Source organism: Hyperoodon ampullatus, assembly GCF_949752795.1.
Source record: "Hyperoodon ampullatus genome assembly, chromosome: 8".
Lineage (NCBI taxonomy): Eukaryota > Metazoa > Chordata > Mammalia > Artiodactyla > Ziphiidae > Hyperoodon > Hyperoodon ampullatus.
The window spans coordinates 114,974,942-115,002,849 of record NC_136921.1 but is presented as its reverse complement, the minus strand read 5'-3'; the positions used below and the strand labels follow the sequence as shown (position 1 = coordinate 115,002,849).

General features: G+C 38.4%; 1 protein-coding gene and 1 pseudogene across 2 annotated transcripts in view; one reads left to right on the top strand and one right to left on the bottom strand.

The window, feature by feature from the left end:
* The window catches only part of HERC2 (HECT and RLD domain containing E3 ubiquitin protein ligase 2), a 222,286-nt gene that overhangs the window by 138,445 nt on the left and 55,933 nt on the right, over positions 1 to 27,908 (top strand). Inside the window, exons 55-64 of the mRNA XM_079710369.1 lie at positions 11,599 to 11,774; positions 14,979 to 15,090; positions 16,422 to 16,503; positions 16,610 to 16,753; positions 18,254 to 18,344; positions 18,649 to 18,826; positions 19,009 to 19,090; positions 19,171 to 19,342; positions 22,403 to 22,547; positions 23,207 to 23,432. Coding sequence (XP_079566495.1) covers positions 11,599 to 11,774; positions 14,979 to 15,090; positions 16,422 to 16,503; positions 16,610 to 16,753; positions 18,254 to 18,344; positions 18,649 to 18,826; positions 19,009 to 19,090; positions 19,171 to 19,342; positions 22,403 to 22,547; positions 23,207 to 23,432 — 1,408 coding nt within the window. The remainder of the gene's footprint in view (positions 1 to 11,598; positions 11,775 to 14,978; positions 15,091 to 16,421; positions 16,504 to 16,609; positions 16,754 to 18,253; positions 18,345 to 18,648; positions 18,827 to 19,008; positions 19,091 to 19,170; positions 19,343 to 22,402; positions 22,548 to 23,206; positions 23,433 to 27,908) is intronic.
* LOC307057138 (NADH dehydrogenase [ubiquinone] 1 alpha subcomplex subunit 5-like) lies at positions 27,217 to 27,566 on the bottom strand (annotated as a pseudogene). The gene has a single exon. The product of its transcript is annotated as an NADH dehydrogenase [ubiquinone] 1 alpha subcomplex subunit 5-like (transcript).

Here is a 27,908-nt window from a genome sequence, read left to right as displayed (position 1 = left end):
ATGTGGGATCTTCCCGGACCGGGGCATGAACCCGTGTCCCCTGCATCAGCAGGCGGACTCTCAACCACTGCGCCACAATGGAAGCCCCTGCCCATTTTTTGATTGGGTTGTTTGTTTTTTTGATACTGAACTTCATGAGCTGTTTGTAGATTGTGGAGATTAATCCCTTATCAATTGCATCATTTGCAAATGTTTTCTCCCATTCTGAGTTTTGCCTTTTTGTTTTGTTTATGGTTTCCTTTGCTGTGCAAAGGCTTTTGAGTTTAATTAGGTTCCAATTGTTTATTTTTATTTCCATTACTCTAGGAAGTGGGTCAAAAAGGATCTTCCTGTGATTTATATCATAGAGTGTTCTGCCTATGTTTTCCTCTAAGAGTTTTATAATAATCCAGCCTTACATTTAGGTCTTTAATCCATTTTGAGTTTATTTTTGTGTATGGTGTTAGGAAGTGTTCTAATTTCATGCTTTTACATGTAGCTGTCCAGTTTTCCCAGCACCACTTACTGAAGAGGCTGTCTTTTCTCTGTTGTCTATTCTTGCCTCCTTTGTCAAAGATAAGGTGACCATATGTGCGTGGGTTTATTTCTGGGCTTTCTGTCCTGTTCCATTGATCTATAGTTCTGTTTTTGTGCCAGTACCATACTGGTTTTGATGACTGTAGCTTTGTAGTATAGTCTGAAGTCAGGGATCCTGATTCTTCCAGCTCTGTTTTTTTCCCTCAAGATTGCTTTGGCTTTTGGGGTCTTTTGTGTCTACATACAAATTAAAAAATTTTTTTGTTCTAGTTCTGTGAAAAATGCCATTGGTAATTTGATAGGGATTGCATTGATACTGTAGATTGCTTTGGGTAGTATAGTCATTTTCACAATATTGATTCTTCCAATCTAAGAACATGGTGTATCTTTCCATCTGTTCGTGTCGTCTTCTGTTTCCTTCATTAGCATCTTATAGTTTTCTGAGTACAGTAAGTCCCCTACATACGAACTTTCAAGATGCGAACTTTCAAAGATGAGAACGTGTGTTCACATGTCCAGTCATGTAAGTTAGTTCACGTGTCTGGCGTACATTGTCACGTGTGCATTCTCTACAAGTGGTTGTGCTTTTGTATACTTTACTGTACAGTACTGTATAGACTACAGTAGTACAGTATCTTTATTTCAAGCCCAGGATAAGCTTTATGGCCTTTATTACGTTGAGGTATGTTCCCTCTATGCCCACTTTCTGGAGAGTTTTTATCATAAGTGGGTGTTGAATTTTGTCAAAAACTTTTTCTGCATCCATTTGAGATGATAATATGGTTTTTATTCTTCAGTTTGTTAACGTGGTGTATCACACTGATTTGCGGTTACTGAAAAAGCCTTGCACCCCTGGGATAATCCTGCTTGATGATGGTGTATGATCCTTTTCATGTATTGTTGGCTTTGGTTTGCTAGTATTTTGTTGAGGATTTTTAAAAATATATATATATTTATTTATTTATTTATTTGGTTGAGCCAGGTCTTACTTGCAGCAGTCGGGCTCCTTAGTTGCAGCTTGTGGGCTCCTTAGTTGCTGTTTGCAGACTCCTTGGTTGCGTCACATGGGCTCCTTAGTTGCGGCAGGCAGGCTACTTAGTTGTGGTTCAAGGGCTCCTTAGTTGTGGCTCACCAGCTCCTTAGTTGTGGCACATGGGCCCCTTAGTTGCAGCAGGTGGGCTCCTTTAGTTGAGGCTCACAGGCTCCTTAGTTGCGGTTCACCAGCTGCTTAGTTGCAGCATGCAGGTGGGATCTAGTTCCCCGACCAGGGGTCAAACCCAGGCCCCCTGCATTGGGAGTGTAGAGTCTTAACCACCCGCGCCACCAGGGAGGTCACCTGTTGAGGATTTTTGTGTCTGTGTTCATCAGTGATAATTGCTCTGTAAATTTTCATTTCTTTTTTTTTTGTGTGTGTGTGATATCTTGTCTGTTTTTGCTATCAGCGTGATGGTGGCTTCATAGAATGAGTTTGGGAATGTTCCTTCCTCTGCAGTTTTTTTTTTTTTTTTTTGCAGTAGTTTCAGAAGGATAGGTGTTAACTCTTCTCTAAATGTTTGGTAGAATTCACCTGTGAAGCCATCTGGTCCTGAACTTTTGGTTGTTGCAAGTTTTAAAATCACAGATTCAGCACATAATTAACTGAAAAGCTTTTGCACAGCAAAGGATACCCTGGAGAAAATGAAAAGACAACCTATTGAATGGGAGAAAAAAATTGAAACGATATGACTGATAAGGGATTAATATACAACATATATAAACAGCTCATACAACTCAACAGCAAAAAAACAACCCAATTAAAAAATGGGCAGAAGAACTGAATGACATTTTTCCAGAGAAGAAATGCAGATGGCCAACAGGCACATGAAAAGATACTCGAAATCACAAATCATCAGTGAAATGCAAATTAAAACCAAAATGAGATATCACCTCAGACCTGTCAGAATGGCTGTCATCAAAAAGAACACAAATAACAAATGTTAGCGAGGATTGCAGAAAAGGGAACACTTGTACACTGTTGGTGGGAATGTAAATTGGTACAGGTATATATCCGAAAAAGATAACATGTATCCCAATGTTCATAGCAACATTATTTACAGTTGTCAAGATAGGGAAGCAACGTAACTGTCCATCAGCAGAAGAACGGATAAAGATGTGGTACATAAATACAATTGAGTACTGCTCAGCCACAAAAGAGAATGAAAATTTGCCATTTGCAACAACATGGAGGGACTTGGAGGACATTATGCTAAGTGAAATAAGTCAGACAGAGAAAGACAGATACTGTATGATATCACTTACATGTGGAATCTAAAAAATACACCAGTTAGTGAATATAACAGAAAAATAAGCTGACTCACAGACAGAGAGAACAAACTAGTGGCTACCAGGGGGAGAAGGAAGAGGGGAGGGCAATATAGGGGTAGGGGATTAAGAGGCGCAAACTATTAGGTATAAAATAAGCTACAAGGATATATTGTACAACATGGGGAATACAGCAGATATGGAGTATAACCTTTAAAAATTGTGAATCACTATACTGTACACCTGTAACTCACATAATATCAACTATACGTCAATGAAAAATAAATTGCTTAATTAATTTAAAAAGATCACAGATTCAATATCAGTACTTGTAATTGGTCTGTTCATATTTACTATTTCTTTGTGATTCAGTCTTGGGAGATTATACCTTTTAGGAATTTGTCCATTTCTTCTAGATTGTCCATTTTATTGGCATATTGTTGCTTGTAGTTGTCTCTTATGACCCTTTGTATTTCTGTGCTCTTGGTTATAACTTCTTTTTCATTTCTGATTTTATTGTTTCCGGCCCTCTCCTGTTTTTTCTTGATGATTCTGGCTAAAGGTTTATCAATTTTTTTTATGTTTTCAAAGGACCAGCTTGTAGTTTCATTGATCTTTTCTATTGGTATTTTAGTCTCTATTTCACTTATTTCTGCTCTGATCTATATGATTTCTTTCCTTCTCCTAACTTTGGCTTTTGTTTGTTCTTGTTTCTTTAGTTGCTTTAGGCATAAGGTTTGTTGTTTATTTGAGAACTCCCCTCTTAGAATTGCTTCGCTGCATCTCATAGGTTTTGGATCATCATGTTTTTATTTTCATTTGTCTATAGGTATTTTCTGATTTCCTCCTTGATTTCTTCAGTGATCCACTGGTTGTTTAGTAGCATATTGTTCAGCCGCCACATGCTTGTTTTTTTTGCGGTTGTTTTCTTGTCGATTTCTAATCTCATAGTGTTGTGGTCGTAAAAGATGCTTGCTATTATTTCAGTTTTCTTAAATTTACCAAGGCTTGCTTTGTGGCCTAGCATGTGATCTATCCTGGAGAATGTTCCATGTGCACTTGAAAAGAATGTGTATTCTGCTACTCTCGGGTAGAATGCTTTATAAATATTAATTAAGCCCCTCTGGTCTAATATGTCATTTAACGCCTGTGTTTCCTTATTGATTTTCTGTCTGGGTGATCTGTCCACTAATGAAAGTGGGGTATTAAAGTCCCCCACTGTTACTGTGTTACTGTCGATTTCTCCTTTTATGTCTGTTAATGTTTTGCCTTATATATTGAGATGCTTCCCTGTTGGGTGTATATATATTTACAATTGTTGTATTTCCTTGGATTGAAGAAGATATAACATTTCTTCCCCTCATTTTCAGTTTGTATGTGTCTCTAGGTCTGAAGTGAGTCTTCTGTAGGCAGCAAATATATGGGTCATGTTTTTGTTTCCATTCAGTCAGTCTGTGTCTTTTGGTTGGAGCATTTAGTCCGTTTACATTTAAGGTATTTATCCATATGTATGTTCCTGTTGCCGTTTTGCTAATTGTTTTGGATTTGTTTTTGTAGGTCTTTTTTTGCCCTTTCTTTTGTTCTCTTCTGATTTGATGTCTATCTTTAGTGTTATTTTGCATTCCTTTTCTTTTGTGTGTATTTCTATTACAGGTTTTTGTTTTCTGGTTACTATGAGGTCTTTGTACAGCAGTCTAGTTAAATATGTGCTTGTTTTAAGTAGCTGATCTCTTAATTTCAAATGCATTTTAGATACCCTGCATTTATACTCTTCTCCCGTCATGGTCACTGTTTTGAATTCATATTTTACATCTAATTGTTTTGTGTATCGCTTAAACCCTTATTGTGGGTACAGATGATTTCACTCCTTTTGTCTTTTAACCTCCCTACTAGCTTCGTGTGTGAATGATTTCCTACTGTATGTTTGCCTTTACCAGTGAGCTTTTCCATTTTGTAATTTTCTTGTTTCTAGTTGTGTCCTTCTCTTTTCCACCTGGAGAAGTTCCTTTAGCATTTGCTGTAAAGCTGGTTTGATGTTCCTGAATTCTTTTAGCTTTTACTTGTCTGTAAAGCTTTTGTTTTCTCCATCAAATCTCAGTGAGAGCCTTGCTGTGTAGAATATTCTTGGTTATAGGTTTTTCTCTTTCATCACTTTATATTGTGCATTCCCTTCTGGTCTGCAGAAGTTTTGCTGAAAAATCAGCTGATAGCCTTATAGGATTCCCTTGTACGTTATTTTTTGCTTTTCCCTTGTTACTTTTAATATTCTGTCTTTATCTTTAATTTTTTCATTTTTATGACAATATGTCCTTATATATTCCTCTGCGGGTTAATCCTATATGGGACTCTCTGTGCTTCCTGGACTTGGTTGACTTTTTCTTTTCCCAGCTTAGGTAAGTTTTCAGCTATTAGCTCTTCAGATATTTTATCACGTCCTTTCTCTCTTCTTCTGGGACCCCTATAATATGAATATTTGTGCGCTTGTCATCGTCCTACTGGTCTCTTAAACTGTCCTCATTTCTTTTCGTTCTCTTTTCTGTTTGGTAGCAGTGATTTCCACTACTCTGTCTTCTAGCTCACTAATCCATTCTTCTGCCTCATTTAGGCTACTGTTGATTCCTTCTAGTATATTTTTCAGTTCAATTATTGCATTCTTTAATTCTGTTTGGTTGTTCTATATATTTTCTAATTCTTTATTTAAAAACTTCTAATTTCTCGCTCTGTGCATCTATTCTCCTTCTGAGTTCTTTCATCATCTTTATGATCATTACTCTCAACTCTTTCTTGGGTAGGTTGCCTCGACGTCACTTAGTTTTTCTTCTGGCGTTTTATCTTGTTACTTTGTCTGAAACATAATCCTGTTGCTTCATTTTGTTTAAATTGCTATTTGTATTTTTATGTATGTGGTAGGTTGGTTCTGTTTCTCAACCTTGGAGAAGTGGCCCTCTGTAAGAGACGTCTTATGCGTCCCAGCAGTGCAGTTCCTTCTCATCACCCGAGGAAGGGCCAGGGGCCAGCTGGTTTCAGGGTAGGGTCTGGCCTGCATTTGCAGACTTGGTCTGTTGGCTGCAGGACTGTCGTTTTCTTGCTTCTGGTGTCTGACCTCTGGTGAGTGAGGCTGGTCTAGATAGTTGAGTGAGTGAGATTCCTGGCAGGCAGGGCTGGTGCCTGCCCCTGGTAGGTGGAGTTGGGTCTTGGTCCTCTGGTGGGCAGGACCATGTATAGAGGCAGCTGTGGGCTCAGGAAATCTTTAGGCAGTCTGTCTGCTGATGGCTGTTTCCGCACCTAGTTTGTTGTTTGTCCTGAGGCGTTCCAGCAGTGGAGCCTAGAGCCTGGTGGGTGGGGCCAGGTCTTGGTGCCAGAATGTCAGCCTCCAGGAGAGCTCATGCAGATGAATAGTCTCCCGATATATCTGCCACTAGTGTCTATGCCCCCAGTGTGGGCCACAGCCTCCCCTTGCCTCCCCAGGAGACCCTCCAAGACCAGCAGGTAGATCTGGTCCAGATACCTAGCAAATTGCTGCTTTTGCTCTTGGTCCTGGTGCATGTGAGATTTTGCATGCCCCCTTTATGAGTGAAGTCTCTATTTCCCCCAGTCCTCTGGAGCTCCTCCAGTCAAGCCCCCGCTGATCTTCAAAGACAGATGCTCTCAGGGTTCCTCTTCCCAGTGCCAGACCCCCAGGCTGGGGAGCGTGATGTTGGGCTCAGAACTCTCACTCCTGTTGGAGAACCTCTGTAATATAATTATTCTCCAATTTGTGAGTTGCCAGCCCTGGGGGGTATGGGATTTAATTATATCATGAGCCTGCCTGTCCTACCAGTCTTGCTGTGGTCCATCTTTATGTCTTTAGCTGTAGAGGATCTTTTCTAGTAGGTGTCAGTCTTTTTCAACGATAGTTGTTCTGCAGATTGTTGTGATTTTATTGTGCTTGTGAGAAGAGGTGAGCTTAGTGTCCTTCTACTCTGCCATCTTGGCCACTCTCCCATAGTGTTCCTTTTTGATGGTTTGCAAATGTCAATGGAGCTGCCTTTTTTTGACCATCTCTATAATAACATTGAGCCCATATTTTCCCCCTTAAGTAAATAATTGTATTTATTTTAAAATTTGACATGTATACAACTTGAATTTGTTGCTTATCAGATCAACTTGAAAAGAAAACAAAACAAATTTCTGCCTCACTATCTTTGGTAAGAAGCAGGGGTAAAAGCTCTTGGCAAAAGTTATTGCCAAGCATGTCAGGGTGCTTTGTGCATTTAGCATTGTGTTATTCACGTTAAATATCTGTTACTATTGCAATAGTTCTTTCTGACCATACATGTGACACTGGAAATTGCTTTTCTGTTTTCATACCTTTAATTTGGTAATAAGGAAAATTTCAAAATGAATCCAAGTTAATTTTATCTCTTGAAAATTCTGTCTGAGAGAATCAGTGAAGGTTCTTTTAAACAGTACATATTACAGATCAGTGAGACTGCCTTATAAATCTTTCAGTAAATCTTTCCACACAGACGTGAACACTATTTTAGTAAATTAAATATATTTAAAGTAACGCAGGTTAAAGCAGTTTTTTTTTTTAACTACGTTACGTTATCTCATGAGAACTTATTTAATTGGTATGATAGTGGATAAAGATACCAAATAGTTGACTTTTTATTCATCTAAAGTTTATCATAAGTGAGTTTATTTTTAAATTATTAAATGCAGTTTGCCAATCATTGCTTTATTACTTTTTGAAAATTTTTATTGGTGTATAGTTGACTTACAGTGTGTTAGTTTCAGGTGTACAGCAAAGTGAATCAGTTATACATGTACATGTATCCACTCTTTTTTTTTAGATTCTTTCCCATATAGGCCATTACAGAGTATTGAGTAGAGTTCCCTGTGCTATATAGCAGGTTCTTATTAGTTATCTATTTTATGTATAGCAGTGTGTATATGTCAGTCCCAGTCTCCCAATTTATCCCTCCCCCGTTATCCCTTGGTAACTATAAGTTTGTTTTCTACATCCATGACTCTACTTCTGTTTTGTAAATAAGTTCATTTGTACCCTTTTTTTTTTTAGATTCCACATGTAAGTGATATCATATGATGTTTGTCTTTCTGTGTCTGACTTACTTCACTTGGTATGACCATCTCTAGGTCCATTCATCTTGCTGCAAATGGCATTATTTTGTTCTTTTTTTATGGCTGAGTTATATTCCATTGTATATATGTACCACATCTTCTTTATCCATTCCTCTTTTGACAGACATTTATGTTGCTTCCATGTCCTGGCTATTGTAAATAGTGCTCCAGTAAAGATTGGGGTGCATGTATCTTTTCAAATTATGGTTTTCTCTGGACATATGCCCAGGAGTGGGATTGCTGGGCCATATGGTAGTTCTATTTTTAGTTTTTAAAGGAACCTCCATACTGTTCTCCATAGTGGCTGCACCAATTTACATTCCCACCAACAGTGTAGGAGGGTTCCCTTTGCCCTACACCCTCTGTAGCATTTACTGTTTGTAGATTTTTTGATGATGGCTATTCCGACCAGTTTGAGGTGATACCTCATTGTATTTTTGATTTGCATTTGTCTGATAATTAGTGATATTGAGCATCTTTTCATGTACCTGTTGCCCATCTATCTGTATGTCTTCTTTGGAGAAATGTCTCTTTAGATCTTCCACCCATTTTTTGATTGGGCTATTTGTTTGTTTGATATTGAGCTGCATGAGCTGTTTGTATATTTTGGAGATTAATCCCTTGTTAGTTGCTTTGTTTGCAAATATTTTCTCCCATTCTGAGGGTTGTCTTTTTGTTTTGTTTATGGTTTCCTTTGCTGTGCAAAAGCTTTTGAGTTTAATTAGGTCCCATTAGTTTATTTTTGTTTTTATTTTCATTACTCTAGGAGGTGGATCGAAAAAGATCTTGCTGCGATTTATGTCAAAGATTGTTTTGCCTATGTTTTCCTCTAAGAGTTTTATAATAATCCAGCCTTACATTTAGGTCTTTAATCCATTTTGAGTTTATTTTTAAGTATAGTGTTAGGGAGTGTTCTAATTTCATTCTTTTATATGTAGGTGTCGAGTTTTCCCAGCACCACTTATTAAAGACACTGTCTTTTCTCCATTGTAGAGTCTTGCCTCCTTTGTCATAGATTAGGTGACCATCGGTGCGTGGGTTTATCCCTGGGCTTTCTATCCCGTTCCAGTGATCTATATTTCTGTTTTTGTGCCAGTACCATACTGTTTTGATTACTGTAGATTTGTAGTATAGTCTGAAGTCAGGGATCCTGGTTCCTCCAGCTTTGTTTTTCTTTTGCAAGATTGCTTTGTCTATTCAGGGTCTTTTGTGTTTCCATACAATCTGTAAAGTTTTTCGTTCTAGTTCTGTGAAAAATGCCATTGGTAATTTGAAATGGATTGCATTGAATCTGTAGATTGCTTTGGGTAGTATTGTCATTTTCACAGTATTGATTCTTCCAATCCAAGAACATGGTATATCTCTCCATCTGTTTGTGTCGTCTTGATTTCTTTCATCAGTATCTTATAGTTTTCTGAGTACAGGTCTTTTGCCTCCTTGAATAAGAATCATTGCTTTATCATTTTTTTCTGCCCAGATAAAGGCAGGCAAGTTCCATGTGATCCCAGTGTGTTGTGTTAAAGAAACTGATACACAGCCAGCGATAGGTTAAGTTTTTCAAGGTGGAAGGTTGGTAACTTGTATCTAGAGACTATGGGACCATACCAACACCTTCCCCCAACTCTAAGAGTTGATGCTCTGGCCTTTGGGTACACCACAAGGTTTTTGTTCTATTTATTTTCTTCCCGTCTTCAATAAATAAAATTGTGGAACACCATTCATTCCTGAATGTCATTAAACTGTTTTATGGAATACCATGTAATAAATTAACAGTTAATACCATTGGTGGTAATAAATTAATAAAGTGGCAAATGATGAAAATTGAAGATATTATTGAGTTTTTCTGAGAAAAGATAATACTGCATTTTAGTGCGTTTTATTAACTTATTGCTGGGTAATGGAATGCAGCTTGTCTGTTATCTTAATTATGCTACTGAATTTTTTTTTTTGTATTTTAAGTAAATCAATAACCACAGAAATAATTTATTCAGTAACTGAGATAGGTATTCATAAAAGGTGTATTGATTTTAATAAATTTTCAGTTCAAAACAATTTATTACATAATATTTGAGAAGCACAGAATAGTGTATTTCACATATATGAGAAATATGAAGCATTGTGAGTATTCAGAAAATTCAAGGCCCACTCTCCATCCCTCCAACCAACTTAAGAGCTAGAATATTACCATTCCTGTAAAGCTACTGGACTCTTTCTTCTAGCATTGCTTTTCCTATCAAAATAGTTTGTGACAGGAATTTTCTAACATAACTGAAAATAGTAAGTATACTGAATCCTCCATGAACCTATCACCCAGTTTCAATGATTCTCAACATTTTTGCCAGTCGTGTTTCACTAACTCCGTCCATGTGTGTGTCCCCCCCAACCCTTTTTTTTTTTTTGAGGGTTTTAAAGCAAGCTCTAGATATGGCCTTATTTCTGTAGTGAGTACTTCAAATATTCATTTCTAACAAGGACTTTAAAAATGTAACCACAATGCCATCACACCGAAAATTTTTCTTTAATATCATAAACTATCCAGTCAATGTTTAAATTTTCCCAATTGTCCAATAAGTGTTCTTTTGCAGTTGGTTACTCTGAATCGTGATTCAGGCAGTGTGTGCACTTTGCACTTCATTAAAATTTTAACTGTCTTGGTTTTTCCTTGCTAAAGAAAGAAACAGGGTCTTCTTTCTTGTAGAATTTTTCATTTCTCTTTGTCTTTTTCACTCAACCTGTGCTTCCTGTGACATCATAGGTAGATCTTAAGGTTTGATTAGGTCTCATTGAGGCAACAAGAAGTCATTGGTGATGTGTGTGCTTCCTGCTGCTTCAGTCTTTGTTCACATGATATACAGGAATAGAGGAATGCTCTGAATGTCAAGTACGGGGGGTGGGGCCTTCCGTGGGACAGGGAGCCAACTTTAAAAAATGAATGGCAAAGGCATAACAGAGGGAGGTTGCATCCTGTTTGGATTCCGATCTGGATAAGCCGAAAATAGAAAGATGTTTATGAGATGATCAGAAAATTTGATCACTGGTAGCATTTAGATGATATAAGATTATTGATTTAGCTATCATAATAGTACTGTGGATATATTTTTTAAATGCCTGTATTTCAGTGATACATACTAAAGTTTTGAAACAACATGCTGCCTGGAATTTTCTTATGATAATCCATGTATGAACAAAATCAGTCATCCATTGATAATTGTTGAACTAGGTGATGGGGTTATGGGGCTCTGTGTATTGTTTTCTCTAATTTGTATGTAATCAAGTATTTTTATTATGTTTTAAAAATTATGAAGGCTTTGTGACTGCCTGACACCTAATCTCTTTCTTAATCATCTTGGTTTAAGAAAGCTTTAAGACAGAAAAGTTTTGGAGTCATTCAGTAAGGCTATCATACTATTTCATTTTAGTAAGAAAATTACTGTGAGTCCCATGCCTTGGATGGACATCCTTGGTGAATTAATGACTTCTTTTGCAAGCGAACCCCGCTCAAATGTGCCTGCATCAACCCTGCCTAGTATTTCCAGAACATAAGTAAAGGGGCTCTAACTTTCCACACATTCCATGTCTCATATGTCCTTCTCTCCAGTTAAAGTATCTAATGTGTTTGATTCTGAAAGCTCTGTAGCTTACTGTGTTTGTATCTAGTATCACAGGTATATTGAAATTGCAATAAAGCAGTGCAGGAGCTCGGGAATTGATTGTAAAATCCATGGTCTCATCCTGCTGGGACGGATACGTGCAGAGGAGGAAGATTTGGCTGCAGTTCCTTTCTTAGCTTCAGATAATGAGGAGGAAGAGGACGAAAAAGGCAACAGTGGGAGGTGAGAGCCGTTTGCTGTTGGTGGTGCTCATGCCCAAACTCTCACTTTCAAAAGCCAGTGTTTAATTGGAGTGTATCTCATAATGAGGATAGTTTAGTGCCCATAGGACTATTTGTTAAATATTACTTAATGTTCAAATCATATTCAAAAATATTATTTAATTTAACTTTAGGAAAAATTTAATGTGGAAACACATTGTATTTAGAAAAATTCACTTAAAAGGGAAAATAAAAATGTTTAATTTTCCTACCTGAAATATTACTGTTAATATTTTGGTATATATTCTTGTAGTTTTCTTTTCTATCTGTCCCTAATTGTGTTTTCCTTTGGAGATAGTGTGGTATGGTATGTATTTTGCAGACTTTTTTGTTCAGAATTTTATTAATAACTTTTAAAGTAAAAAGTTTTTATTATAATAAAATATACATAAATTTACCATCTTAACCAGTTGTTAAGTGTATAGTTCAGTGGCATTAAGTAAATTTACATTATTGTGCAACCATGAGCAACATCCAACTTTAGAATATCTGTATCATTAGTCTTCTGTTGTATAATTTTATTTTGTACAGTATTTCATCTCATGATTAAGTTCTCATTTACTCACTCAGTTCCTTATTTTGTGTGAGCCCTGTAGTGATGACTATTACTGTATTTGTTCATCCACCATATATTTATTGAACACCTACTGGAGGCTAAACCCTGTTCTCTGTCCTGTGAATGCTGTAGTGAACATGCTAAATAAAACAAGACAAACTCACCCACATTAGAGTGGCCTCCTGGCTGTGGGAAGTGCACGAAGGAGAAGGGCCTGGTGCTTTGAGCGTCTGCAAAGGAGCACTGGGCTGCAGCAGAGCAAGGAAAAACTCCCCCCATCGAAGCAAAGTGGGCAGCAAGGGGTGTTGGCAGGGGAACAGCATATACCAAGGGTGAAGAAAGATGTCTGCCAGGTCTGTGCACATTTGCTTTTTATTCCAAGACCTGTATGGAGGGCTCATGTGCAGCGTCTGTTCTGAGCTCTGTTTACGTCCCAGCAGCAAACAGTGCAGACAGTTACTGTCCTCAGATAAGGTGTCTTTTCACAAATAAATTGCTAAAAGTGAAATTGCCAAGTCGATAGGTGTTTCTGTTGGACTGCTGGTGTAGCTGGGTCCTTGCAGATGTCCACTAGAGGCAGGTAGCAGTGCCAGCTCAGCTCTGCTGATCCGCTGCCCTTAGCACTGAGTGCTTTCTAGTGTGTGACGTGAGCAGTCTGTCTTTTTGAAACAAAGGAGCTTGGCCCTGCAGTGCTATTAAGCACATACTCTTCATCATGAAGAGGTGGCCACTGTGGTGACAAATCAGGTCATTCTAGGGATCTTGGGCTTGGATCCTGTCCTGTTTCGTTTCGGAAGCTTTGCAAAGAAGTTGAAAAGAAAATAGTCTTATAACACTACCTTATCTAGAATAGATGTTATACTATATGTTACAGTTCAAACTGTTTGTGTCTACATGCATTAATTTGATTAACTGAGGAAAATGACATTTCACTTAAATAAATCATTGGGATTTTTAAGTGAAAGGATTATAGAGTCACATTTTCTTATTTGGTAGCTACTAAAATGAATTGGGCAAATATAATTAGTACATGTACTATATATGTGAAATAACCACAAAAGTTTGAGCTTTACTCGTAGGTGAAATTTTTACACAGCTGGATACATTCACAAAAGAAATTCTAGATATTTGAATGTAATTTTTTTTCCCTGTCAGATATCATTAATGAGCTAATAACTAATGAATGGTCCAAGCAGTCTCCCACAGGGCAAGCCCCCAACTAGGGTGTGCCCTCACTGACCACCCGCTGGCATTTGTTCCCCCTGCTGATGCTTACATGGTACCAGTCCTTACACGTCTCAACACTGGTGGAATCCCCTACATATTTTTGAGTAACACTGTGTTACAAGGTATTTCAAATAGTTAGAATGTACATCTACTTGCTCTCCTTTGCCTGGTATGGGATGAGAGTTCTCCTACCTTTTTATCCCCAAACCATAAAATTTTGATCCCTGAAAGTAAATATTCGTTAGTATGTAACACGTTAAAAAATCTTACCTATCTGCAAGCTAATCTCTGGAGTCTTCAGTTGTCTATTGTAGCTTATAAAAATAGAACAAAAGCAAAAAGCCAAAACCTCAAACACAGAAGCAACAGTTTTCTTACCACCTGGCATCAAACTGACAACCAGGCAAATCTAACACTATTCCATGTACTTCGTGTTCTTATCGTGTTTAAGAATTGATGGACTTTTCTTTTTAATTGATTCAATCTAATTTATTTCTGATGCACAACAAATTGGAAGTAACAATAGCCATTTTTCTCAAGTGTTAGCAGTATAGTTAACACTTAATGCATGGACATCGGTTGCTGTGATTTTGTCATTTAAATTTTTTTTTAATTTAATTTTTATTTTATTTTGAAGAATGTGTGGGCTTTGTTGATCAAACTTTTAACCCATCGAGGGCAGGTCAGGAGATGGGATGAATGAGATGGCCTGTGCTTCAGGAGCCTCGGGGGGCTGGGCAGGCCTCCCCTGGCAGAATGGAGGTTTGGGCCTCCTCCTTCAGCGCAGCTGGCCAGCACAGTGGGCAGAGGGTATAAAGGAAGAAATTTGCATTTTGCCTCGGGACATGTGTTTGTGTTTGAGTACATCAGAGGTCATGTGGTTACATCCATTTTATTATTTCTTTGGGGGGAAAAGATGACCAAACAGGGGTTGAGGTTTAGGGACATGGCCCCAGTGCCAGTCCCGGTGCTGATTCTTGGCGCTGTTAACCAACATGCTCTCCAGTTACATCTGCAGTAGCTGTGTGTTAAGGTGATGGGTGGTAATTGCTGTAAAAGCAGTAAAAGCTGTCACGTTCAACTTGGTATACAAGACGAAAGAGAACTGCACAGTACCTCTTGGGAAGATCTCCACCAGAATAAAAAGCTAAGGTTAAATTCTAGTATTGAAAGGTAGCATACTGGTATCTAGATATTTTGACCCTCTGGAACACTAACTCCTGTGTGTACTTCAGGCTTTGTTGAATTAAAACAAAACTTTAAGAGTTGTTTCTGATAGTAACCAGCAAACTGTGTGCTTGAGGTTGTTTTCCTTTTTATTTAAAAAAAATTTTTTTACGCTGATTGACCTCTATTTCTGTTTTATTTTTCCTTTGATTATAGCCTTATTAGAAAGAAGGCTGCAGGTCTGGAATCGGCGGCTACGATAAGAACCAAAGTGTTTGTGTGGGGCCTGAATGACAAGGACCAGCTGGGAGGGCTGAAGGGCTCCAAGGTACCTGCCCGATACCCCGTGCCCTCGCCACCCTGTGCTGCTCAGGCCCAGACAGGCCCAGCAACAGCCAGGCTTCTTGAAGTTTTTATAATGGTTTTTCCTTTTATATGTTGTTTTTAAAGTTGACTTTTCTTAAGTAATTCTTGACATGAACTCATAGACATTATCAAATTTAGTTTCTGAGAAGCCTCTGTCCTTGGAAAATAGTGCACTTTAGATATAGTTGCATTATTGCTGTTTTGTAAACTAGAACATACACTTTAGAAAAGATCTGACAAGCACAGAGGTAAAAATCGTAGAGTATAATTATATTTTAAAGAGTAGGTACAACAATTGATGCATTTGAACTAGAGTTGAATTCAGTGTGGCTCTTAACTGAGGAACAGATTCCTCCAAATTTTAGTGTCTGGAAACAGTTGCTTTTCAGATGAGCATCTCCACTACTTAGTATTCCATGAGACTTCACCCATCATAAGATCCCTTGTTGTCTGCATTGCCGAGAAGCTGAAAAGGAAAGTTAGAACTCATTCATTTTAAGTCTTGTGGTTCTAGTACAATGAAAATAATCTTATGGAATTCAGCAGCCTTGAGTTACATTTGTTTTTGAGGCCCCTGCCCTGCATTTGGAGATATATGAGGCCCAGAAGCTCTGGGAGCCTCAGCTGTGACAGGGGCTGTCTAGGGGGTCCTGAGGGCATGGCCCGTTTTGGGGTTTGCACATGAAGGGTAGATTGGCGCTTCACGGTTGGGATGAACATCCTTCTTCCACAGTAGTAGTGACTATTTGATACTTTCTGACACATAGGAATCATAAAGGGCTTCTTCGACAGGGGCTTTAATAATTTTAAATTAAATCACACCCATCTCTAATGGGAAATTTAAGTGTATAATTTCTTAGTCAGAATTAACAAGAATGAGCAGGACATGACCTGAAATAAAATGTAGTTTACCAAATGTTTGTTTATATCTTTACATTATGTGTATTTTATTTTTTGCCTTTTATTACGGATATTTTCAGATGCACCCAGGTAGAAAGAATAGGGACCTGAGTCCTCATGTCCCTGTACCAGCTTCAACAGTTGCAGATGGTCACATTTTTGTCTTTATTTTCTACACAGCCTCACCCCTATTCATTTTAAAGTCAATCTCAGTATATCATTTCATCCTTAAAATACTTGTGTATATCTAAGAGACAAGAACTTCTTTGGTTAATATAACCATGTAAATTAACAGTAATTCTATGTACCATCTAGTAAGATTACTTGTAATTTTAAAAGTGTAAATAACATTCTCTCTTTTCTCTTTTACTTTAAAAAAAATTCTTGTTTTAGATAAAAGTTCCTTCATTCTCTGAGACACTGTCTGCTTTGAATGTAGTACAGGTGGCTGGTGGTTCTAAAAGTTTGTTTGCAGGTATGATTATTCTAATATTTTAAAAGTTTTAAATGACGGTTAGGACTAAAAACATAGTTGTTGCATGGTGAAAAGTGAGTCCTTTCCTCACTCCTGTTCCTTGCAGTGACAGTGGAAGGGAAAGTGTATGCCTGTGGAGAAGCCACGAATGGCCGGCTGGGGCTGGGTCTCTCCAGTGGGACTGTGCCCATTCCTCGACAGATCACAGCTCTCAGCAGTTACGTGGTCAAGAAGGTGGCCGTTCACTCAGGTAAGGGCCAGGCTTCGCGCTGGTGCACAGATAAGCCTGTTGTTCGTGCTCTGTAATTAACTGGGGCCGTAAACCATTTCCCCTAAAGTGTCTTTGCATTCTTTTTCAAATTTTACTTAACTATTAGGAATAGAGGTTGGTTAATGTAAAACTCCAGGTGGTCTAGAGTCTAATTATTGTTGCTACAGGAGGCTTCTTGGAGACCAGTGGTTGCTGGTGTTCCAGGCGTGTGGGGCATACCTCACCAAAGGAGGGGGCTTTTAATCTTGGAGCTGTGGTCTCAGGTTCATAGCATCTCTGCAGTCATCACATTCTGTGCTTAAATATGTGTTATTTTTCTGGGGGAAGAGTCTGTAACTTTCATCAGATTCCCAGTATCTGTAAATTCCAGTGATAAGAAAGAACCATTAAAAAAAAAATCACACTGCTTCAATTCAGGAAACTTTGAGTATCGTTTCAAAGCCCTGTGCTTGGCCTCTGAGGAATGAACTGGATTAGATACAAACTGAGTTCGTGTCTATACTGGATAGGGTTAGATTTAACCCCTTAAAACAGAAAATCCAAACGGTAATGGCTTGAGCAAGATAGCATTGTACCATTCTCTGTAAAAACCTGGAGGTGGGGTCCAGGGCCGGTGCAGCAGCCCCAGTACCTGTGAGGAGCACTAGCTTGCTGTCCACCCCCGTTGCAGCTGCAGGTGAACGTGTAGATAGGCCTTGTCCTCAGGCCCACTCTGCCCCTCCATAAGCTTTTCTGGAAGCCTCACTCACTCCTGTCGCACCTCTGTCACCATCCTCTCTGGGCAAGGGAGTCTGGGAAGCGTGGTTTTTAGCTGAGCACATTGCCCTGGATCATGTGGGCTCCGCTGGCAAGGGATAGGGTGCGAATGGGTATTAGGGGCCTAGGAACTGGTGGACACAAGTGACAGAGAGGAAACGCTCTTCAGTCCTGAGCCGGGGTGGATGGACGGGGAGAGTGGGCCATGCTGGGGACAAAGCATGAGCCGATTGTTTTGGGAAGAGTGAGCATAGCGCCTTAATTGCAACTGATGGTACTTTTGCTTAAATAATTCCATTGTTGAGGTACATTTCACAAAAGCCTAACTGCCACTGCATTTGGTAATTTGTCTAATCACAAATGTACTTATTTTTCCATCTGAATTTTGACGTTCTATATATTTATTTATTTATTTTATATATTTATTTATATATTTATATACCTTTTATATATATATTTTATATATTTCACATAGCGGCAACCCCATTAATAAATAGCATCATTTTGCTGCTTCTTTGCGAGTAAAATTCTTTGTAGGACTTAAACTTTGTAGTTTAATAAATGTTCACTTATTTTATATATTTGCCACCCTGAAATGTTCATCTTATTTACTCAGTTATTCAACACATATTCACACATACTGCATGCCAGGAAAAGTAGGTAGTTGTGCTGTTAACTTTTGTAAACCAACTTTGGCAGCCTCTCTCTGTGTGCATGTGGCAGGTGGACGGCACGCTACAGCTTTAACTGTTGATGGGAAAGTGTTTTCCTGGGGTGAAGGTGATGATGGCAAACTTGGACACTTCAGTAGAATGTAAGAATATTTTCTTCATTACTTGCTAATAAGAAACTGTTACTGTTAATAATAGTGAATGCTTTTTGATAGTTTTTTGTAGAAAATTGAGTAGGATGGGTGATTTATGAAAACAGAACTTAAAAATATATTTAAAAATTATCTACGAATGTGGTTTGGCCTCACATGTTCTGTTTTAAGGTTTGATAGTTAACTTAATCTAAAGATGTTGTTTTGACTAAATGTGGCTCAGTGTTGATGTCCTTTTCTTTCTTCTTAAAAAGGCTGGATTGATTATAGGGAATTTTATTTAATCTTGCTTTAGGAACTGTGACAAGCCGCGGCTGATAGAGGCCCTGAAAACCAAGCGAATCCGGGATATTGCCTGTGGGAGCTCTCACAGTGCAGCCCTCACATCCAGCGGTGAACTGTACACCTGGGGCCTCGGAGAGTACGGCCGCTTGGGACATGGGGATAACACAACACAGCTGAAGCCCAAAATGGTGATTATATGCATTTTTGTTGCTTGCAGAAAGTTTACCACCTGCTGGTGTCCAGAGAAGATAAGCTCCCAGTCTAGGACAGAAAGACATGAGCAGTATTGGCTTTCAGTCTGTGGGGAAAAATCCCCCTTGCTTTCTTAGTGCCTGTGCTTGATTCTGTTTTTAAATTTGTGATTGAGCAGGTGAAAGTCCTTCTTGGTCACAGAGTAATCCAGGTGGCGTGTGGAAGCAGAGATGCACAGACTCTCGCTCTGACTGATGAAGGTGAGTCCTGTCCTGACTCCACGTTGCGGGGGGAGGAACATAGTGAGACACTGGCCTAAAGTATGTATTTTTAAACCTAGGTTTGGTATTTTCCTGGGGTGATGGTGACTTTGGAAAACTGGGCCGGGGAGGAAGCGAAGGCTGTAACATTCCCCAGAACATTGAGAGACTAAATGGACAGGGGGTGTGTCAGATCGAGTGCGGAGCACAGTTCTCCCTGGCCCTCACCAAGTCTGGAGTGGTGTGGACGTGGTACGTAAACGCCTGTCATCCGTCAGTGTGTCTGTTCGGGGCCTCTTAGGGAGGGGGAAACCTTTATTTTCTTCCTCGTTCAGGCATCTCTGTTTTTTAATTTATTTTGAGTTGGGATTAATGATAGTATTATAAGAAATTTCCCATTATAACTGGGCTGTTTAGAAAAGAACACTGGAGAAATTTTAGCCCAACTTGTCTGTCTTGGTTTTTTTGGTTTGTTTATTTATTTATTTATTTATTTATTTATTTATTTTTAATGTTTTTATTGGAGTAGAATTGCTTTACTATGGTGTGTTAGTTTCTGCTTTATAACAAAGTGAATCAGTTATACATATACATATATCCCCATATCTCTTCCCTCTTGCATCTCCCTCCCTCCCACCCTCCCTGTCCCACCCTTCTAGCTGGTCACAAAGCACCGAGCTGATCTCCCTGTGCGATGCAGCTGCTTCCCACTAGCTATCTACCTTACGTTTGGTAGTGTATATATGTCCATGCCACTCTCTCACTTTGTCCCAGCTTACCCTTCACCCTCCCCATATCCTCAAGTCCATTCTCTAGTAGGTCTGTGTCTTTACTCCCGTCTTGCCCCTAGGTTCTTCATGACCTTTTTTTTTTTTTTAGATTCCATATATATGTGTTAGCATACAGTATTTGTTTTTCTCTTTCTGACTTACTTCCCTCTGTATGACAGAATCTAGGTCCATCCACCTCACCACAAATAACTCAATTTCGTTTCTTTTTATGGCTGAGTAATATTCCATTGTATAAATGTGCCACATCTTCTTTATTCATTCATCTGTCGATGGACACTTAGGTTGCTTCCATGTCCTGGCTATATAGTAAATAGAGCTGCAATGAACATTTTGGTACATGACTCTTTTTGAATTATGGTTTTCTCAGGGTATATGCCCAGTAGTGGGATTGCTGGGTCATATGGTAATTCTATTGTTCATTTTTTAAGGAACTTCCATACTGTTCTCCATAGTGGCTGTATCAATTTACATTCCCACCAACAGTGCAAGAGGTTTCCCTTTTCTCCACACCCTCTCCAGCATTTACTGTTTATAGGTTTTTTGATGATGGGCATTCTGACCGGTGTGAGGTGATACCTCATTGTAGTTTTGATTTGCATTTCTCTAATAATTAATGATGTTGAGCATTCTTTCATGTGTTTGTTGGCAATCTGTATATCTTCTTTGGAGAAATGTCTATTTAGGTCTTCTGCCCACTTTTGGATTGGGTTGTTTGTTTTTTTGATATTGAGCTGCATGAGCTGCTTGTAAATTTTGGAGATTAATCCTTTGTCAGTTGCTTCATTTGCAAATATTTTCTCCCATTCTGAGGGTTGTCTTTTTGTCTTGTTTATGGTTTCCTTTGCTGTGCAAAAGCTTTGAAGTTTCATTAGGTCCCATTTGTTTATTTTTGTTTTTATTTCCATTTCTCTAGGAGGTGGGTCAACAAGGATCTTGCTGTGATTTATGTCACAGAGTGTTCTGCCTATGTTTTCCTCTAAGAGTTTGATAGTGTCTGGCCTTACATTTAGGTCTTTAATCCATTTTGAGTTTATTTTTGTGTATGGTGTTAGGGAGTGTTCTAATTTCATTCTTTTACATGTACCTGTCCAGTTTTCCCAGCACCAGTTATTGAAGAGGCTGTCTTTTCTCCATTGTATATTCTTGCCTCCTTTATCAAAGACAAGATGACCATATGTGCGTGGGTTTAATCTCTTGGCTTTCTATCCTGTTCCATTGATCTGTATTTCTGTTTTTGTGCCAGTACCGTACTGTCTTGATTACTGTAGCTTTGTAGTATAGTCTGAAGTCCAGGAGCCTGATTCCTCCAGCTACGTTTTTCTTTCTCAAGATTGCTTTGGCTATTCAGGGTCTTTTGTGTTTCCATACAAATTGTGAAATTTTTTGTTCTGGTTCTGTGAAAAATGCCAGTGGTCTAACTAACACTGGCATATTGCTTTGGGTAGTATAGTCATTTTCACAATGTTGATTCTTCCAATCTAAGAACGTGGTATATCTCTCCACCTATTTGCATCATCTTTAATTTCTTTCATCAGTATCTTACAATTTTCTGCATACAGGTCTTTTGTCTCCTTAGGTAGGTTTATTCCTAGGTGTTTTATTCTTTTTGTTGCATGGTAAATGGGAGTGTTTTCTTAATTTCACTTTCAGATTTTTCATCATTAGTGTATAGGAATGCAAGAGATTTCTGCGCATTAATTTTGTATCCTGCTGCTTTACCAAATTCATTGATTAGCTCTAGTAGTTTTCTGGTAGCATGTTTAGGATTCTCTATGTGTAGTATCATGTCATCTGCAAACAGTGACAGCTTTCCTTCTTCTTTTCCGATTTGGATTCCTTTTATTTCTTTTTCTTCTCTGATTGCTATGGCTAAAACTTCCAAAAGTATGTTGAATAATAGTGGTGAGAATGGGCAACCTTGTCTTGTTCCTGATCTTAGTGGAAATGGTTTCAGTTTTGTCTTTCTTGTTTAGGTGAGTTATATGTATAGGGTTTCTTCTGCTGCTTTGCCGTGCAAGAAACCTAGTGATCAAATGGGTGGAAAACAGATTTCTGATTTCTTTGGTCCCTGAAAAAGTTCATGTGTGTTTCTAGTGAAAGATTATTTTAGTAAATCAGAAAGGAATGGAATATCCTGCTGACCACGGCCAGGCAATTTTATGGCCTAAGCCTGAGTATCCTGACCCAAAGGCAGCTGAAGAAGAATTATAGCAGAGAGGTCTTTTAAGAGCCATTTGAGGTTGTGTGTCATGTTTTCAATCTCTTTAGATGAAACCTACCTCAGTAACTTAAATGTAAAGCATATATGAAGGATCTTGCTAGCAGAATTAATGAATTAATTTAATTAATGGTATACTATTTTAGAACAATATGATAATAACAGTAATTTCACAGACCTTGGTCACTGTGTATGATGTTCTCACTGAGCTGGCTCTAACGCTGTAACAGTGAGTGTTTTCCTGTGGGGCACTGCCAGCGCCGTGATCCTGTATTAAAATGCTCACTCCTGACCTCCCTGCAGGGGAAAGGGGGACTACTTCAGGCTGGGCCACGGCTCTGATGTGCATGTGCGGAAACCGCAGGTGGTGGAAGGGCTGAGAGGGAAGAAAATTGTGCATGTGGCCGTCGGGGCCCTGCACTGCCTGGCAGTCACTGACGCGGGGCAGGTAAGTGAGCCCGTGACAGCTCCTTTTGTCTGCAGTGTAACGCGATGGAACGACATGAGTCCCGGATCTGGGGCACCAGGAGGGTGGGCTTTGTCCCTTGTGTTCCTGTGTATATCTGCCTAACGGTCAGCATGGGTGAGTGTACCCGGGAAAGAGCTGCTGACTGACACAGGCTATAAAGCCATGGGGTTTCCCGCTCTAATGCCTGATGGGGAGACATACGTACTTCATTTCAGAAATAAAGTTATCCTTGACAAGTGTCACTTGTTCTTCCACCGTGAGAGGCCATCCCATGACAGGCTCATAGATGATATACTTTGATATTGCCTTATGACAACAGATCAGCACACTGTACTTTAATCGAAATGAATTAAACATGAATTATACTTTCTAATTCTGTAAAGCCAAGAAGTAAATTTCTTGAAAAGTGAGCATATTTTTTGGATCATTTTTCTTTGCAAAATAAAGGAAAAAATAAGTTACTATATTTAGTTGAAGAGGAGAACTTCCCTGCTTCCTATAACAGAACAGAAAATAGATGAATTCATTGGGTTGATATTAAGTAAATACTCGTCTGTAGTCATTGGGAAGAATTTTGAAGTAAATTTAGAGCAAATGTTCTGAAATGTTGAAAAATTCCATGTTTTCCCCCTTAACAGGTATATGCTTGGGGTGACAATGACCACGGCCAACAGGGCAATGGCACGACCACGGTTAATAGAAAGCCCACACTTGTGCAAGGCTTGGAAGGCCAGAAGATCACGCGAGTGGCTTGCGGGTCTTCGCACAGTGTGGCATGGACAACCGTCGACGTGGCAACACCCTCTGTCCACGAGCCCGTCCTCTTCCAGACCGCAAGAGACCCTTTAGGTGCTTCCTATTTAGGTAACACAGATTTGTGTTTTATTTGAGACCCCTCTGTATGCTATAGCAACGCCGTCGATAGAATGTGTGGTGACGCTACCAGATTAGGGGTTGTGGCACTGGGCTAACTGCATTCTGAACCACAGCCACAGAATCATCGTGGCGCACTGTGCTGTGATTTATGCTGGAAGGAAAACTTGAGAAGGGAGGGCAAGGCTGATTCCTGTACTGTGGTCAGGTCAGGTCTGGCGGTGCTGTGCACATGTGCAAACAGGGGAGACTTTATAATAACCACCTGACATGTATAGGCACTTGGTATTTTCAATAGCTCTGTTTAGGTGTGATCACCATACAATAAGCCACACACCTTTAAAGTGTAGTTTTCATCAGCTTTGATCTGTGCATGCCTGGGAGAGCATCATCACAGGTGAGGTAATGGATGAGCCCTGGAGTTCCCATGTGCCCTTCATAGAGCCACCCTGCCTGAACACCACTGACTTGCTTTCTGTCACTATAGATCAGTTTACCCTTCAGAGTTTTACATAAATGAAGTCATACAGCATGTACTTCTTTCTTAATCTCACTTTTTTCACTCACCATAATTATTTTGAGATTCATCCACATTACATGTATCAGTATTTCATTCTTTTTTATTGTTGAGTAGCATTTTATTTATGGGTATACTGCAGTTGGTTTATTCATTTGCCTGTTGATGGACTTTTGGGTTGTTTCCAAATTTTGGCTATACAGATAAAATTGCTGTGAACCTTGTATACAGGTCTTTATATGGACATATGCTTGCATTTCTCTCTAGGGTAATACCTTGGAGAGGAATTCTTGGTAGATGTAGGTTTATCTTCTTAAGAACTGCAAACTGTTTTGCAAAGTGTTTGTTCTAAAGCTCTAGCTCCTCCATATTTGTGTCTGTACTTGGTGTGGTCAGTCTTTAATTTTAGCCATTCTTGTAGATGTGTAGTGGTATCTCATTGTGGTTTTGCTTTGCATTTCCCTAATGACTAATGATGCTGAGCATCTTGCTTATTTACCACCCAAATATGTTTTAAATGTCTATTCAAATATTTTGCCTGTATTTAAACCTAGGTTGTTTGTTTCCTTACTATTGAGTTTTGAACACTTTTTAGGTATTCTGGGTACAAGTCTTTCATCAGATACATGATTTGCACATATTTTCTCCCAATGTAGCTTGTCTCTTCATTCTTTTAGGTGAATTTTAAAGAGCAAAAAATTTCTAATTTTGATGAGTCCAGTTTATCCATTTTTATCTTCTGAGTGTTGTATTTAAACAGCCTTTGCCTGACTCAAGATCATAAAGATTCTTTTCCTGTGTTTTCTTATAAAAGTTCTGTAGTTTTAGGTATTTAGGTGTATGCTTGATCTTGAGTTACATTTCATATATGGTGTGAGGTATGGATTGAAATAAATAAATTTACTTATTTATATTTGGTATATGGATATCTAGTTGTTTCAATTGCATTTGTCAAAAACAAATATCCTTTCTTGATTGAAAGAATTTGCACTTGTGTCAAAAATCAGTTGTTTATGTATGTTTGGATCTATTTCTGGATTCTCAGTTCTGTTTGGTTGATTTATTTTTGTATTTTGATGCAAATACCACATTGTCTTCATCACTGTAGCTTTATAAAAGAATGAATTCAAGCTTTGGTAATCCTTTAGCTTTATTCTTTTTCAAGTATGTTTTGGGTATTCTAGACCCTTTGCATTTCCATATAACTTTTATTTTTTTATTTTTATTTTTTAAATTTTATTTATTTTTGGCTGAATTGGGTCTTTGTTGCTGCACGTGGGCTTTCTCTAGTTGTGGTGAGGGGGTCTACTCTTCGTTGCAGTGCATGGGCCTCTCATTGTGGTGGCCCCTCCTGGTGCAGGGCATGGGCTCCAGGCGCGCAGGTTTCAGTAGTTGTGGCACGTGGGCTCAGTAGTTGTGGCTCGTGGGCTCTAGAGCACAGGCTCAGCAGCTGTGGCGCATGGGCTTAGTTGCTCCACGGCATGTGGGATTGTCCCGGACCAGGGCTCGAACCTGTGTCCCCTGCATTGGCAGGCGGATTCTTAACCACTGCGCCACCAGGGAAGCCCCTCCATATAACTTTTAGAATCAGCTTGTCAATTTTTATAAAATAGCCTACTTGGGAATTTGATTGCACTGACTATAGATCAGTTTGGGACTTGCTTCACAGTACTGAATCTTCCAACCCTTGAATGTAGTATTTCTCTCCATTTGTTTTTATTCCTAAATATTTCATATCGTTCATCTGTTGTTAATGGTGTTTTAATAATTTCTTTTGTTCCTTGCTATTATCTAGAAATATTCAAGTTGATCCTTGCTAGTGTGTAGAAACACAGTTGATCTTTTTAAGGACATTTGGATTATTTTCAGTTTGGGGTTATTACAAGTAAAACCTGCTATGAATATTCATATTAATGTTTTTGAGTCAGTCTTCCATACCTTGAATAAACCCCACCTGGTTTAGCTACTTTTCATTTCTTTGATTTTCTGTTGTTTATTGGTTTTCAGTTTTATTGGTTTCTGTTCTCATCTTTATACTTGCTTTATGTTTATTTTCTATTCTTTTTCTAGTTTCTTGAGGTGAGAGCTTAGATCATTGATTTGAGACTTTTCCTCTTGTCTATTGTAAACTTTTAGTACTATAAATTTGCCTCTCAGCACTGCTTTAGCTACATCTCTCAAATTTTGATATGTTGTATTTTCATTTTCATTCAGTTATATATATGTATTTTAAGGACATATGAAAAGTAATTTTATTTTTGTTTAACCTTAAACTCGCCAAACTGCTTCATTCTTTGAACAGCATTTATCTTCTGTTTGATACCCAGGCTGCACTCATATTGGAAATTAGTGAAAACCACTTAGTGATTCCACTTTGAAGTTATAACCATACAGCTAGATGTTTTGAATATAAGCCTATCTATATGTTGGAGAAACTTTAGGAACTCTTAGTGTCTCTTCTTTTACAGAAATTCTCTCTGTATCCTGATGTACTTTGGTTGATCTAGAAAACTAAAGGCAAAGGGCCAGAAAGCTAACTTCCTTAAATGAGACAAAAGGAAAATTTTTCCAACTACCACTATACATAAAAATCTTTCAAATACCGAATCAGTTTTCTCAAATCTTTCAAATACCGAATCAGTTTTCTCAGATCTTTCAAATACCGAATCAGTTTTCTCAGATCTTTCAAATACCGAATCAGTTTTCTCAGATCTTTCAAATACTGAATCAGTTTTCTCAGATCTTTCAAATACCAAATCAGTTTTCTCAAATCTTCCAAATACCGAATCAGTTTTCTCAAGTGTACAACAAATTCTAATTTGATGGGGTTTTTCTCACTACTTCACTTCCAACAGTGACCTATACATTTGTTTAAATAATAATTAAGTACCTTTTCTATTTCTTCAGAGTGAAAAAAATTAAATGATGTGTTGAAGATACTACTAAAAATACTTCACCTTTCAAATATGGTCCCTGTGTTGAAAATCTATAGGAATTTTTCCAATTAACTTTCAGATCTTCCCACAACCTCCTTGTTTTTTAAAAAAATATCATCTTGGAAATAATTTGAATGAATGCTCTGCAAATCAAGAATTGATTCACAAGTCCCTGTTACCATAATCATCAATTTTAACAAGTCTCCTCAATATGTTTTGTATCAGTTTTCTTGATTATAAGATGAATATGGAAATATTTTTAATATAATAGAATATTTAATTATATCAGTTTCCCATGAAAACACAAGTCATTTAATGATGTTTATATTAGCCATTTCCATTGGTTGGCAGGAGGCTCTTCCACTGAAGACTCCCATGGTTTCCATTCCACCATTTTTCTCACCAGACTTAGTTCATTTTCAGCCTAAAGAATCACCTCTTCTAGTTGGCCACCCTGAAGTTGCTCTTCTAATTTTTTAACATCTGGTTCCACTTTAACCATACACAGCTTCTCATTTGTAATCTGTTCTATGTACCTTTTATATGGTACATTTTTAAGGATTTGTCCAAGAACATAAGGAATCTTTGCATACAATATTTTTAGCCTGTGTGTGGACTCTTACATACCCACAGTCCCACAAGACCAGTGGTCTTCTTCAGCAAGCCCGCCATGACAGCCCAGTTTTATATATTTTAAAAATTTCTTTTCAGCTTTGTTTTTGACCTGTGGCTTATTATTTTTTGTACCTTGTTGTATTCAAGTTGCCAAAAAAAAAGGTTAAGAACTGTTACCTCTTTGTTCATGATGGATATTGGTCTGTAATTTTCTATTAGTATCTCTGTCTGGCCTCACAGAATGAAGTGGTAAGTGTTCCCTTCTTTTCAGTTTTCCTTTTTATTTTGTGTAGAATTGGTATTCTTTCCGTAGAATTCACCAGTGAAGACATCTGGGCCTAGAGTTCTTTGTGCAGTCTCTTTATGTTTTTTAACCACAAATTTAATTCCTTTAATAGA